Source organism: Moesziomyces antarcticus (genome assembly GCF_000747765.1).
Source record: "Moesziomyces antarcticus DNA, scaffold: scaffold_v10029, strain JCM 10317, whole genome shotgun sequence".
Classification (NCBI taxonomy): domain Eukaryota; kingdom Fungi; phylum Basidiomycota; class Ustilaginomycetes; order Ustilaginales; family Ustilaginaceae; genus Moesziomyces; species Moesziomyces antarcticus.
This window is the reverse complement of record NW_014638981.1, coordinates 25,633-37,636: the sequence shown is the minus strand read 5'-3', so window position 1 is coordinate 37,636 and position 12,004 is coordinate 25,633. Positions and strand designations below refer to the sequence as shown.

The window sequence follows — 12,004 nt, the reverse complement described above, 5'->3', positions numbered from 1 at the left end:
CCAGACGTTCCAACGATGATTCGTGAAAATCTTATATGAAGCCCACCCACGGGGAGGCATGACGATACAAATACAAGTGCTGCGTGTGTGTGTGTGTCACATCAAAATGAAAGATCCGCTTTGCGTTGTGGTGGGACGAAGGGAAGGGAGCTGATGGGTGGAGCATTGCGTGCGACGCCTGTCCACTGTGGAATCCTCCTCTCTCGACCCACCTCCTCTTGCGCCTTGGTCGCATTATCGTTGCGAATGTCTTTGATCTTTCTCGACTTTTCGCTACCGATGCCCAGCTGGGGCGTGCCCTTTTCGAGCCCCTCGAGCAGGATGCACGCCTTGCACACGGTGTTACTCGAGATGTAGCCGCAGCGCACGCAGTTCTGCAGCTCCGTCTTGCGGCTCTGCTTGACCACGCTCGAGATCTTGAGATTCTGCCCGGACTGGATAATGTCGACAATCGTCGAGGGCCGAATGGCTTCGAGGTCCTTGAGGAACGTGCGTGCATAGCCGCGGTACGCGTTGGGCGAGTAGATGCACTCGGTGGAAAAGTAGTCGAGCTTCTTAAAGTAGGCGTACATGACAATCTCCTTTTCGTAGGCATACATGAACGGCTTGCTTCGTCGGATCCCGCTGCCTCCAACACCGATGCCATTGGACCCACTGGCACCGCAACCATCGTGTTCGGGGTCTTCGCTGCCGTCAGGACCCTTGGTGACAATCTCGGTGCATCGCTCCAGACGTGCAATGTCGCCACGCAGAACGTTCATCAGCACGGTCTCGGCGACGTCGTCGGCATTGTGGCCCGTCACAATGTGGTCGACCCCAAGCGCCGCTGCACCACGGTCGAGAGCCTGTCGGCGGAAGACACCGCAGAAGGTGCAGTTGTTCTTGCGCCCGACGCTCTTGACGATATCGTCCATAGTCCAGCCATACAGCTCGCCATAACCGAGCACCTTGAGCGGCAGCTGGTACTGCTGCTGGTTGCGCTTGACCGTCTCGAGCGAGTCATCGCGATAGCCGGTGATGCCCTCGTCGATGCTGAGCAGGAAGAGGTCGAGACCGTAGTCGTAGCGCTCGTTGAGCACCTTCATGCAGTGCGCCAGCACCGTCGAGTCTTTGCCGCCCGATGCGCCGATGGCCACGCGGTCGCCGCGCTGGAAGAGATTGTTCGAGACAATGGTGTGGTGCACCTCGGTCTCAAAGACGTAGAAGAAGCATTCCTTGCAGATCTGCTGCGCCGTCTTTGGCCGCCGCAGAACGGCGCGTTCCTTATCGCAGATTACGCACAGCTTGGGCGCCATCTTGACGTACGGTTGCCGTGCCCAGTGTCGTGTGAGGGAGGTCGTGGTGGGAAGGAAGAGTGGCGAATCTTGCAGAGGCCCTGAATTGTTGTCCGACTCCCGCGAAAATTTGGCCCCGAGCCGACTTTTCGGCTTTTTGGAAGTCGCCTCCACCACCGAATCCCGAGCCAAAAAGGTTGTGGGCAAGAAGGTTCCTCGCCATCCGCTTTGTCGAGATATGGCCAGCACTTCCGTCATGCTTTAGGCCCGTAGATATCCGACGGCATGTTCAACTTTCGGACCATGAAGAAGAACGAGCCTGCATCGACATTCAAAGATGACGATGCGCTGCGCTCGCAGTCGACGCAAGATGCATCCTCCTCGTCCTACAAGCCTACCGGCAGCGAAGGGTCAACTTCTGCCAGTGGGAACGTCGAACTTCAGGGACCCGTCGCAAGCACAAGCATGGCAAGCGGTTCAATCTCGAGTTCTAGCTCGAACTCGTTGATATCCAGCATGATTGCCGACAATCCGATCTTTTCAGGAGGACTGGGATTGATGGTGTTTGGTGGTGCAGTCGCCGTGCTTCGCAGAGGCGTCAAGGTGGCAGCATCGACAGCACAGAGGCGACTGCTCATATCACTCGAGATTCCATCCAAAGATCGAGCGCATCCGTGGTTCCTGCACTGGATGGCGGCGCAATCACGGGCACAGTCGATGCGCGAGCGCGGACTGCTTGGCAAGCCCAAGAAGGAAGGGCTCGTCGACTTTCTCGGACTGCGCGATCGATCTGGCGAGCAAAGGCATGGTTCGAGCTTGAAAGGCGGCGTGGACAATCCGCTGATGATCGCATCGAGCGGCTCTCTGGTCTCGCCCGTGCGCATCCTCAGCCACGAGCTCTCGGTGGAGACCAACTATACGCCCCATGCGTCAGCATCGAAGTCCAACGATGAAGAACGGGGCAAGGCGAGCTTTTCGCTCGTCCCAGGTCCGGGCACCCATTGGTTCCGATACCGCGGTGTGTGGATGCGACTGACGCGCGAACGCGACGGCAAGATGGTCGATCTCACGACGGGCGCCCCGTGGGAGACGGTGACGCTTACGACGCTCTTTGCTTACGCCCATTTGTTTCCGCAGATGCTGGACGAGGCACGGCAATTGGCACTGGCATCTACAGAGGGCAAGACGGTGATCTACACGAGCTGGGGTCCAGAATGGCGGCCGTTCGGCCAGCCAAGGCGCACGAGGGAGCTGGGCAGCGTGGTGCTGGGCCGAGGAAAGAAGGAGGCGATCGTAGGCGACGTCAAGAGATTCCTCGAGCGCGACCGCTGGTACGCTGAGCGTGGTATTCCGTACCGAAGGGGCTACTTGCTGCACGGTGCTCCTGGAAGTGGCAAGTCATCGTTCATCACTGCGCTGGCAGGGCATCTGGACTTCAACATCTGCCTGCTCAACCTTTCGGAACGAGGACTGACGGACGACAAGTTGAACCACCTGCTTTCCAACGCGCCGGACCGCTCGATCCTGCTGCTCGAAGACGTGGATGCTGCGTTCTTGGGTCGGCAGCAGGCGGCAGAGGATGGCTACCAAGCGTCGGTGACGTTTTCGGGTCTGCTGAACGCTCTGGACGGCGTTGCGAGCGGCGAGAGCCGCATCATCTTCATGACGACGAACCACATCGAGCAGCTCGATCCGGCGCTCATTCGACCGGGACGCGTGGACATGATTGCCGAGCTGGGCGATGCCGAGGAAGAGCAGGTGGTGGAGCTCATGATGCGATTCTACCGCACCACCATGCGAGAGATGGCGCTCAAGCGCCTCGAGCTGCCTCACGCGGCCATCGAGGCTGCCAAGCCGCTCATCACGCAGGCTGCCGAGGCGACCGATCATGCATCCACCGAGATCGCCTACAAGAGTCTCGAAGCTGTGGCTGGTCTTCGCGAGGCTGTCGAGCAGACCGATGCCCAACTGAGCCAGCTCGCCAACGAACTCGGCCGAATTGTCGCGGCAGAAGCACAGCAGCGAAGAGCAGCTCTGGGACTGGGACCCGATGGTAGGCCCTTGGCTGCTTCCGCGCAGCCAGCGAGCCAATCGAGCCCGGATGCGACGGGCGCCTCTTCGACGACGGATCTGCAACGCGCTCTGCGCCCAGCACCGGCAGCATCAGGGGGAGTGAGCATGGCAGAACTGCAGGGCCTCTTTATCCGCTTCCCCGACGACCCGCAGGCAGCTGCAAAAGCCTTTGTGGGCGAGAATGCTTGGCGACGCACCCCTGCTGGGCCGTAATTCACTGTCCTTTGTCCCAAATCTGCACTCGAATCACATACACTGCACGTGATTACATGGCAGACACTCCGTTCCTGTCCGATGCTGCAGGCACAAAGAGTGTGACGAGCCAATGCACGGCTGTTCTTTCGCTCGAGTGACTACTGAGCTGGCCGAATGAAGAAGTCAAGCGTGTGACATCCGTTTAGCCGCGTCACGTCGGCCTGTGAGCTTTTTCTCTCCGCAACCGAAATCAAACCGAGAGAGGAATTTTTCTGCCCTTTTTCGAGGAGCAGCCAGAAAGCACAGACCGACGCGGCCCAACCAGAGAACCGACGATGAGCCGTTTGAACGCTCTCCGCTCGCTACGCACGTTTTGGTTCGAGCGCTTCCTTCATCTCGGCCTCCACACCCTCCCTCTTCCGTCTGGCTCTGCATTCATCCTGGCGGTCCTCGCCCCGCCGCACTGTCATCACACTCGACTTGACACCTTCCAGTCCATGCTGCGCTGACCCACAAGTGCAGCCAAACGGGCAGCTCATCTCCTATCTCTCGCCTTTGCAGCATCCTCGGGCCGATGCGTTCCAATTCCAGCTTCGACAACACCGCATCCCACCAGCCAGCACCCGATTCCACCACGCAAATCACCCCACCCATCGACGCAGACCCTTCATCATCACAACACTCTAGCTCCTCCTCGGCGCGCCGTCCACCACCCTCGCGGCACGCCAGCCCAGAGCACAAACCTAGCCCGCGTTTCCCCACAGCCCTCTCAGCCACGGATCACCGCAGGTCGAGCGCATACAAGCGAGCGCGCACCGCCAGCCCCATCATCGACGACAACAGCAGCGACGTCGAGAACGACAACAGGTCCGCTTACTCCCGTTCCGCTAGCGACTTGGGCGATCTCGACCTCACCGAACACGCGTCGTCCGTGCAGCCTACACCGCTCCGCCAGAGCGTCTCGTCAGCCGAACTGCTCCATTCAGCACGCCCTTTCGGAAGCGGCATCGTCATGGCATCACTCGACCCCAACGTTGAGGGTCTCATGACCGAGCAGTCCCTCAGTCTCGACGACGGCGCTGTCGCCGCACCCGCCTCGGTCGCCGCCATGTCCGCCGATCTCAGCTACGACGAAGAGCCGCCCTCGTACCAGGAGGCGGTGCCTCTGCCTCCCTCGTCCTTGGCGCCTAGCAACGAGCCAAGACCCACAGGCCAACAGCAGCTCAGCATCGTTTCACCCATGAGGAACCTCCCCTTGCACGCCGGCGACACCTGGTATATCGTCAGCCGAGCGTGGTACCGTCGCTGGGATGCCGCTTGTTCGGAGCATCGCGACGCGGATCCATCAGAGAAGGCAGATCCTCCCGTCGGCCCCATCGACAACGCCGACCTCTTGGACTCCGAGGCGCCAACCGGATTCGCACAGCTGCGACAGCACATCAACGAACACATCGACTACGAGATGCTTCCCGAGCAAGGTTGGAAGCTCCTCGTCGCTTGGTACGGCTGCACTGGTCCCGTCTTTGCCAGAAACGCCATCGAAGGTCTCAGTCCCGGCCAGGAGAGTGTCGAGTTCTACCCACCCATCATCCGACTGCTCCGCGTGGTCCAGGACGACACCAAAGACGACGTCACCCGCGCGCCCTTGTTCAGCTTGTCCGTCAGCACCGAGCTGTCCGAGCTCAAGGCCAAGGCCAAGACCACCTTCGACCTCGGCGACGTTGCCGATGTCGATCTGCGCTTCTACCACTTCCCCGAGCCCGAAGACAGCGAGCTGCAATCGGGTCGGGTGACCATCGCTCGGGTCGAGCTCGACGGCGTCGACCTCATCGATGCCAACGAAGACAAGCCCGACACCTACCGCTCCGACGTCACGCTCAAGTCGATCGGCATCGACGAGATCGAGGTCAACTTGGTCGTCGAGACGCGCAAGTCCGGAAGATGGCAATCAGAAGGAGCCGCCGAGGAGGCGCCCTCGGTCAAAGGCATCTTTGCACAGCAGAGCGGCGACTTTTTCAGCAACCTGCAACAGCCCAGCGCGAGCACCACCAGCATCACCGCTGCTGGCTCCGCGGGCGATGCTCTTGGCAGAGTCACGCGTTCGCAAACAGCGACCGACCGCACCATGGGTAGGTCGCGCGGATTGCGCGGCCTCAACAACCTCGGCAACACGTGTTTCATGAACAGTGCGCTGCAGTGCCTGAGCAACACGTACGAGCTGCAGCAGTACTTTGTCTCGGGCGCGTATCGCGACGAGCTCAACACCGACAACCCGCTCGGCATGGGCGGCGCCATCGCAGAAGCCTTCGGAAACCTCATCTCCAACATCTGGAACGGCCAGGGCGGCTCGTTCTGGCCGCGCGAGTTCAAGTTCGCCCTCTCGCGATTCGCTCCCCAGTTCAGCGGCTACGCACAGCACGATAGCCAGGAGCTGCTTGCCTTCTTGCTCGACGGCCTCCACGAGGATCTCAACCGCATTCTCAAGAAGCCCTACATCGAGGCGCCCGACTGGGACGGCGGCGACGAAAAGGCGCTCGTCGCCTTTGCAAAGCGTCAGTGGGACATCTACAAGGCACGCAACGACTCGGTCATCGTCGATCTCTTCCAGGGCCAGTACCGCAGCACACTCGTGTGTCCCGAGTGCAGCAAGATCTCGATCAAGTTTGATCCATTCATGTACCTCACGCTGCCCATCCCCAACAAGAAGGTCTGGCGCGCACAGGTCTACTTTGTGCCGCTCGAGCCCACCAAGCCCTTGCAAAAGTTTCACGTCCAGCTTCCAGCCGGCAGCACCGTCAGCAAGCTTCGCCAGAAGGTGGCCGCGCAGTTTGGCGTCGAGACGCGCCAGCTGATCTGTGGCGAGGTCTGGCACCACCGCATCTACAAGTGGATCGACGATTACGAGCCGCTCGTCGACATCAAGGACGGCGACTTTGTCTACTTCTGGGAGGTGCCTGCCGCGCCGCGCTTGTCCAAGCAGCGCCACTACCGCTACCATCGCTCCGTGGAGGACGCCGAGGAGGCGCTCGACATTCCCGAGGCAGACCATGCCATCGTGCCCGTCTTTGCCAACTATGCCCAAAAGATTGCCTCGGCCTCGTCGAGCCAGGCCTTTGTCAGCCGCCGCACTCGTGGCGAGCCGGTAGGCATCCCCTTCTTCATCGCTGTGCCAAAGCAGGACATCAACGATCTCAACGCCGTGCGCAAGCTCGTCACCGACGGCTTCTCTCGCTTCGCGCGCGATCAGGACGCGTATCGGAATGTGGTTGAAGAGCAAACCGAAGATGTCGCACGCCTTGCGACAGCCGAGACATCCGCTCAGGCCCAAATCTCGGACTGGGAAATGGTCGACGACGATGCCGCAAACGAGGCCAACGTCGAGGTCGTACCACCGAGCCAACCGGTCGGCCCAGATGCGGTCACCGAGATTCACGAAGATGGGAATGCTGTTGTGGTGTCCGACGCCAGTGCATCAAGCACCGACGTTTCGCTGGCCGCCAGCAAAGCTCTCGTGCAGTCCGAGCCGTCGCTTCGCATCCGTTTCAGCGTCGCCGAAGCCGGTCAAGGTCTTCCCAAGGGCAGCGAAAGCGGCGCAGATCACCTCTCGGAGGAGATCACGGAACGACAGGCGCGCCTCGCCAAGCGTGCTCTCGCAACACCAATCGACGCGGACGAGGAGGACATGGACGAGGGCGATGACGAGTCTCAGGCCGCACCCAAAGCGTCCAAGGCGATTCCGCTGGTCTACACTGGCGGCGCGATCGTGTGCACATGGTCGTCCGCCTTCTGCGAACGCGACCTGCTGGTCGAATCCGATTCCGGCCAGCTGTGGGGAGACTACGAGCAAGTGGTCGACGAGGCCATCCGCGAGCGCGACGCGGCTGGCCCCTCGCGCCCCAAGTCGCTGTCGATCGAGGACTGCATGGACGAATTCACCAGGGAGGAGCAGCTCGGAGAGGACGATCCGTGGTACTGCCCATCGTGCAAGGAGTTCCGACAGGCGACCAAGAAGTTTGACCTTTGGAAAGCACCGGACATCCTGGTGGTGCATCTGAAGCGCTTCAGCGCGGGGCGCCACTCGCGCGACAAGCTCAACATGCTCGTCGACTTCCCGCTCGAGGGACTGGATCTGACGGATCGGGTCGAGGGCACGCAGGCGCTGCGGCGCGTGCAGGAGGAGGCCGTGCAGAGCGGCGAGGAGCTTTCGGAGAGCATGCTGGGCTCGGGCATCCTGCGTCCGCTCGAAGACAACGACGATGCGGTGGCGGTGGACAAGCCGATCTACGACCTGTACGCGGTGGACAACCACTTTGGCGGGCTTGGCGGCGGGCACTACACGGCGTTCGCAAAGAGCCCGGCAGATGGCAAGTGGTACGAATTCGACGACTCGAGCGTACGGCCGGTGGCGAACCCCGAGAGTGTTAAGAGCGCTTCGGCGTATCTGCTCTTCTATCGCCGGCGGACGACGAGGCCGATCGGTGGCAAGTCGAGGCAAAAATTCCAGGAGGCCGCCAAGTCCAAGGCGTCGAGTGCATCGCAGAGCGCCGAGGCTAGCACGTCGGGGCTGCAGAACCAGCTCACTCCGGCCGACGATGACGACTCGAGCGACTCGTCGAGTGACGAAGCACCTGAATGGTCGCTGAACCTGCGAAGCGGCGCGGGTGTTGATGCGGTAGAGCCTGCGTCTGGCTGGTCGAGCACCGGCAACTCGCCCCCATCCTCCAGTCGCGCTTCTAGTCCCGATAGCGACCGCGATCTGGACTCTCCGTGAGCATACGACGACGGCGCGGATCCGCTCTGGCTCTCAGATTTCGCATAGACAGGGCGATGGAATCAAAACTCATGGACGTTCACTGTGCACGTTTGGCGTGATTGAGTGCTGGTTCAAGCCTTTTGAGTTGCGTCAGCGGATGATTGAGTCGGGAAGAGAACAGACTGCCAGCTTACACTCCACCGTACCCGATCGGCTTTTGTCTTCGCACTGTCATGAGCCACCGAGGCATGTTGAACCTGTGAGCGAGGGCGGAACGAACGGAGCCAATATGTCGCAGCCGGCATCAGATGGAGTAGGTAATGATTTGGAGCAGAGGTGAGCGCTGCGAAGGCGACGCTGTTTGCTCCGAAGGTTTGTGAGACGCCAAGACGGGCGGACTCGAAGAAATCGACAACGCTTGAACGCCGGGGAGGACCCCACATGGTCAGCTGGCTTCGGCACCTTCGCCAAAGCTAAGCGAGGCCGCTTTGAGCCGCCCTTGGTCTTGACTTGAATGCCGGCGTTTGCAAAGCTGGGCTCGGCTGCGTTCCCGATGGACAAGGCCTGATGACGAGTGGCGCTTTTTCCGCGGCTGCTGGACGAGCAACTATCACGGGCTCAAGTTGAAAACACCCTCACATCCGGTGTCTCTGACCGCTCACTCAAAGATTCCATCGGATTTATGCCCTTGGACCCTGCACAGCGCTGCTCTGTACGCCACGGCCACCGGCTCTGCGGAGTCTGAGTTGAAATGCAGGACGAATCGCGCTCGCAGCTGGTGCCAAAACCGAACAGAAAAGTAGACACGTTCCGTTGGAATGGCCAAGAAGCCGAATGCTCGTCTTTGTTCGAGGTCGTAAGACGTGCTGACGGTCAACGAGATCGACCCGTACGCAGTCGAGGTGCGGCACAAGCTTGGCCCGATGCTGACTCTGGCTAACGCTGCCCGGCCTTGGACGAGTGCCGGCTGATGCTGGCTGAAGCTGGAAGAGCTCGGAGGAGGGGAGCGGAAAAGAGGGAGGGGGGGAAGGGCAGCGAAGCCCGAAACTCCGCTGGTTCAAGCCCCAACACGGGACGTCGGTGAAGATCGGTTTGGCAACCGACGCGGCCTGCAGAGTGGTCAATTTCGCGGCGACGGCGGGTGCGGGCATCTCGGCGAGAGGCTCTGTTGGAGCTCGGCTGTGCGGCGGTCATGCAAGGATGAGCAAGCATGGCACCTCACGTCAGCGTGTCAAATTGGAAAAACGAGGGTCTTGCTCAGCAAAGGCGAGGCATCAACAAGAGGGCGAAAATTCCGTCAGGTTGGGGCGCATGCACGGGCGAGCCGACGAAAACGCAGCTACGCGTGTCGCCGCGCGCCTCTCTCTCTTCTCTCTCTTGGCTGGGACCTGCTGCACAGCGGAGGGCAACTGGCGCTGGACATTTGACTCGATCTGCTGCGCCGTGCGAACAGAGCCGCGTTGCTGCAGCGGCCTGGTGGGGATCACCGTCTGCTACAGACGGACGAGCTCGTCGACACCGCTTTGCATTTGAATTTTTTAAGGTTTGGATGAAGACCCGAGACGCCAAGGTTGAGTTGGCGGGTCAGGTGCAGCTCGCGTGCAGACGGTACCGTTGAGTGGGAGGCGGTTGGTGGGCGGTACCGCTAGCTCATTGATGCTGTTGGTCAACGCCCACTGCATCCGCTCACAACGCCAGCCCACTTCGTAGAGGCGCCTGCGAGGAAGCGATGACCGGACTGGATGCGATGGCGGGCCCGAGGTTCGCGATCCGCTGGACAGCGGATGACGAGCGAGCTACTGTAGTGAGCGAGCAAAACAGCCCGGGCGGAGCGCAGCGTGCAGTCAAGGGGCGGCTGCCGTATTTGTGATTGGAGCGGAGGGAGGGCAAAGCATGAAATTAAACCGGCACGGAGGCGCGGTTCGCGGATCTAGACGGTCAAACCTTGTCGGCTTTCGGCAGCGAGCTGCGAGCAGCGCCAGCGGCGACTCGTCGTTTGCCTCGCCATCACCAACGTTGGGACCCGCCGCATCCTCTGGCTTCTCATTTGCCGCTTCATCGGCCCATTGTGCACGCCGACATTGAATCTTTCTTTGCATTCAAAACCTTGCCTCCCCCGCCCGTCGATCGCAGCTTGGATGCCAAGCCGCGTCCTCATCTCCATCTGGCCACGCCGTCGACAAGAACCGCAATCCACCAGCCAGACTCGAGACTCCGCCCGGTCTGAAGAGTGTCCAAGGATGCTGTTGCCCGCTGCGGCCAATCTTCGGACCTGGCCGAGTCCCACTTGAGCGGCGCCCCAATCGTCTGCATTCTCTTCACTTCCTTCCAAACAAACGACGGGAGCCTCTTTCCCTTTTGCAAGGTAAGTACCGCCAAAGTGGCTGGTACTGTACTGTACTGTAGTCGCCCTGTTCCCGTTTGGTGAGGATCGGCGAGAGAGCCTGGGGTCATTGCCGGATGCATGCTTGCGCAAAACTCTCGGTTCAAGTCCGCCAAACTCTCGCGCACACACCAAATGACACGGTCCGAAGACGCGAGCTCGTGCATCTCGGCACAGCCGACGCCTCGGCCCTCCAGATCCATGCAGATCTGCCATCGTCAGAGTTGGTCGGCACCGCTGTTTTTTCACGAGACTTCGAGTGGCACACCCGGGCCATTTCGACTGCAGCAGCTAATCGCGTCGAGGCTCTCGCTTCTCTCCGCTGCAATCACGTTTCGCGCCCTGCTGCTCCGAAGCATCGGCTTGGCCGATGCGGCTCTCTCATCTGCACTCATCTGCACGTCTTGGAGGGTCGTCTAGCTTGGCCTCTCGGGATTCCCTTTTCAGTAGCCCTTGCTCCTTCCTGTTGATGCCGGTGCGCGTTGCCTCCACCCTCCTGCATCCACTGCTGCTGCTCCCCCTTTCCCGTGATTTTGCGTCTCCTGCTGCGCTTGACCGCGTTCAAGGTACGTCGGCCTCGAGTTACCCTGAGTCTTGCGCTTCCAGGCTTTCGTGCCTTTGGAAAGCTGACTCGCTACGAGTCGTCGGATCTGCTGTCGCTGTCTACCGCTGGCCTTTGCCCTCGTCGGTGCCTTTGCCTCGGATGCTTCATCGTTTTGCATTGCCGCACTCGGCTCTTCCGAGCTATCAGCGCCTCTTCACTAGCTGCCACTTCTGCGGGCCTCGGTTGGCCTAGACTCGACTCTCTCGCCTCATCTGGCATGACGTGGGAATCGACTTTCTTGCCGAGTGAGCAAGAGCCAAGGCAGGCGACTCTGCTGCATGTCGCGTGCCACCGCCAAGCGGATGATGATCATCTCGGGACGGCCTTCATTGAGGTCCAGTTGAGGCTCGAGGGCAAATTTCGGCCTCGAACCTTGCGACTGCATGCATGCACCTGCGCACCCAATTGCACCCTGAACCTTCTATTTCTCACTCCATCTTCTGTCGTTGTGGCACACAAACCACGCGGAAAAGCGACTGACCTGCTTGCACATCCCTCTCTGCTCCTCTTCAGCTTCCCGCTGCTTTGCCGTCTTTCGATTTCGCATCGGATCGAAAGATCGAAAGAGGGTGAAAGCCCCACCGCTCCGCTCACGCTGTGGAGCAGACCCTGATCGCCTGCCCCTCGAGACCGCAGAGGCTGGCACTACATCCGCTCCGTTCCCTCTCTCACACGCACACAACGACGAGCCACGATCGTGCCCTTTTCCTCTCGGGTGAGTA

The 12,004-nt window shown here is 60.6% G+C and overlaps 4 protein-coding genes across 4 annotated transcripts; 2 read left to right on the top strand and 2 right to left on the bottom strand.

Annotated features, from left to right (window-relative positions):
• Nucleotides 1–101: 101 nt before the first annotated feature.
• Nucleotides 102–1,532, bottom strand: PAN0_029c6207 (cytoplasmic tRNA 2-thiolation protein 1-like; the record flags this gene model as incomplete). Its single annotated transcript, XM_014798352.1, has 1 exon — nt 102–1,532. The coding sequence occupies one exon, from the start codon at nt 1,530–1,532 to the stop codon at nt 102–104; it is 1,431 nt and encodes a 476-aa protein (XP_014653838.1).
• Nucleotides 1,533–1,577: 45 nt separating this feature from the next.
• PAN0_029d6206 (mitochondrial inner membrane protein; Bcs1p) lies at nt 1,578–3,560 on the top strand (the record flags this gene model as incomplete). Its single annotated transcript, XM_014798351.1, has 1 exon — nt 1,578–3,560. The coding sequence occupies one exon, from the start codon at nt 1,578–1,580 to the stop codon at nt 3,558–3,560; it is 1,983 nt and encodes a 660-aa protein (XP_014653837.1).
• A 556-nt stretch (nt 3,561–4,116) lies between these two features.
• PAN0_029d6205 (cysteine proteinase) lies at nt 4,117–8,313 on the top strand (the record flags this gene model as incomplete). The annotated part of the gene is made up of 1 exon (XM_014798350.1): nt 4,117–8,313. The coding sequence occupies one exon, from the start codon at nt 4,117–4,119 to the stop codon at nt 8,311–8,313; it is 4,197 nt and encodes a 1,398-aa protein (XP_014653836.1).
• A 662-nt stretch (nt 8,314–8,975) lies between these two features.
• Nucleotides 8,976–10,881, bottom strand: PAN0_029c6204 (uncharacterized protein; the record flags this gene model as incomplete). Its single annotated transcript, XM_014798349.1, has 4 exons — nt 8,976–9,474; nt 9,986–10,094; nt 10,483–10,706; nt 10,811–10,881. 4 exons carry the CDS (start codon nt 10,879–10,881, stop codon nt 8,976–8,978), a joined length of 903 nt encoding a protein of 300 aa, XP_014653835.1.
• Between the last annotated feature and the right edge of the window lie 1,123 nt (nt 10,882–12,004).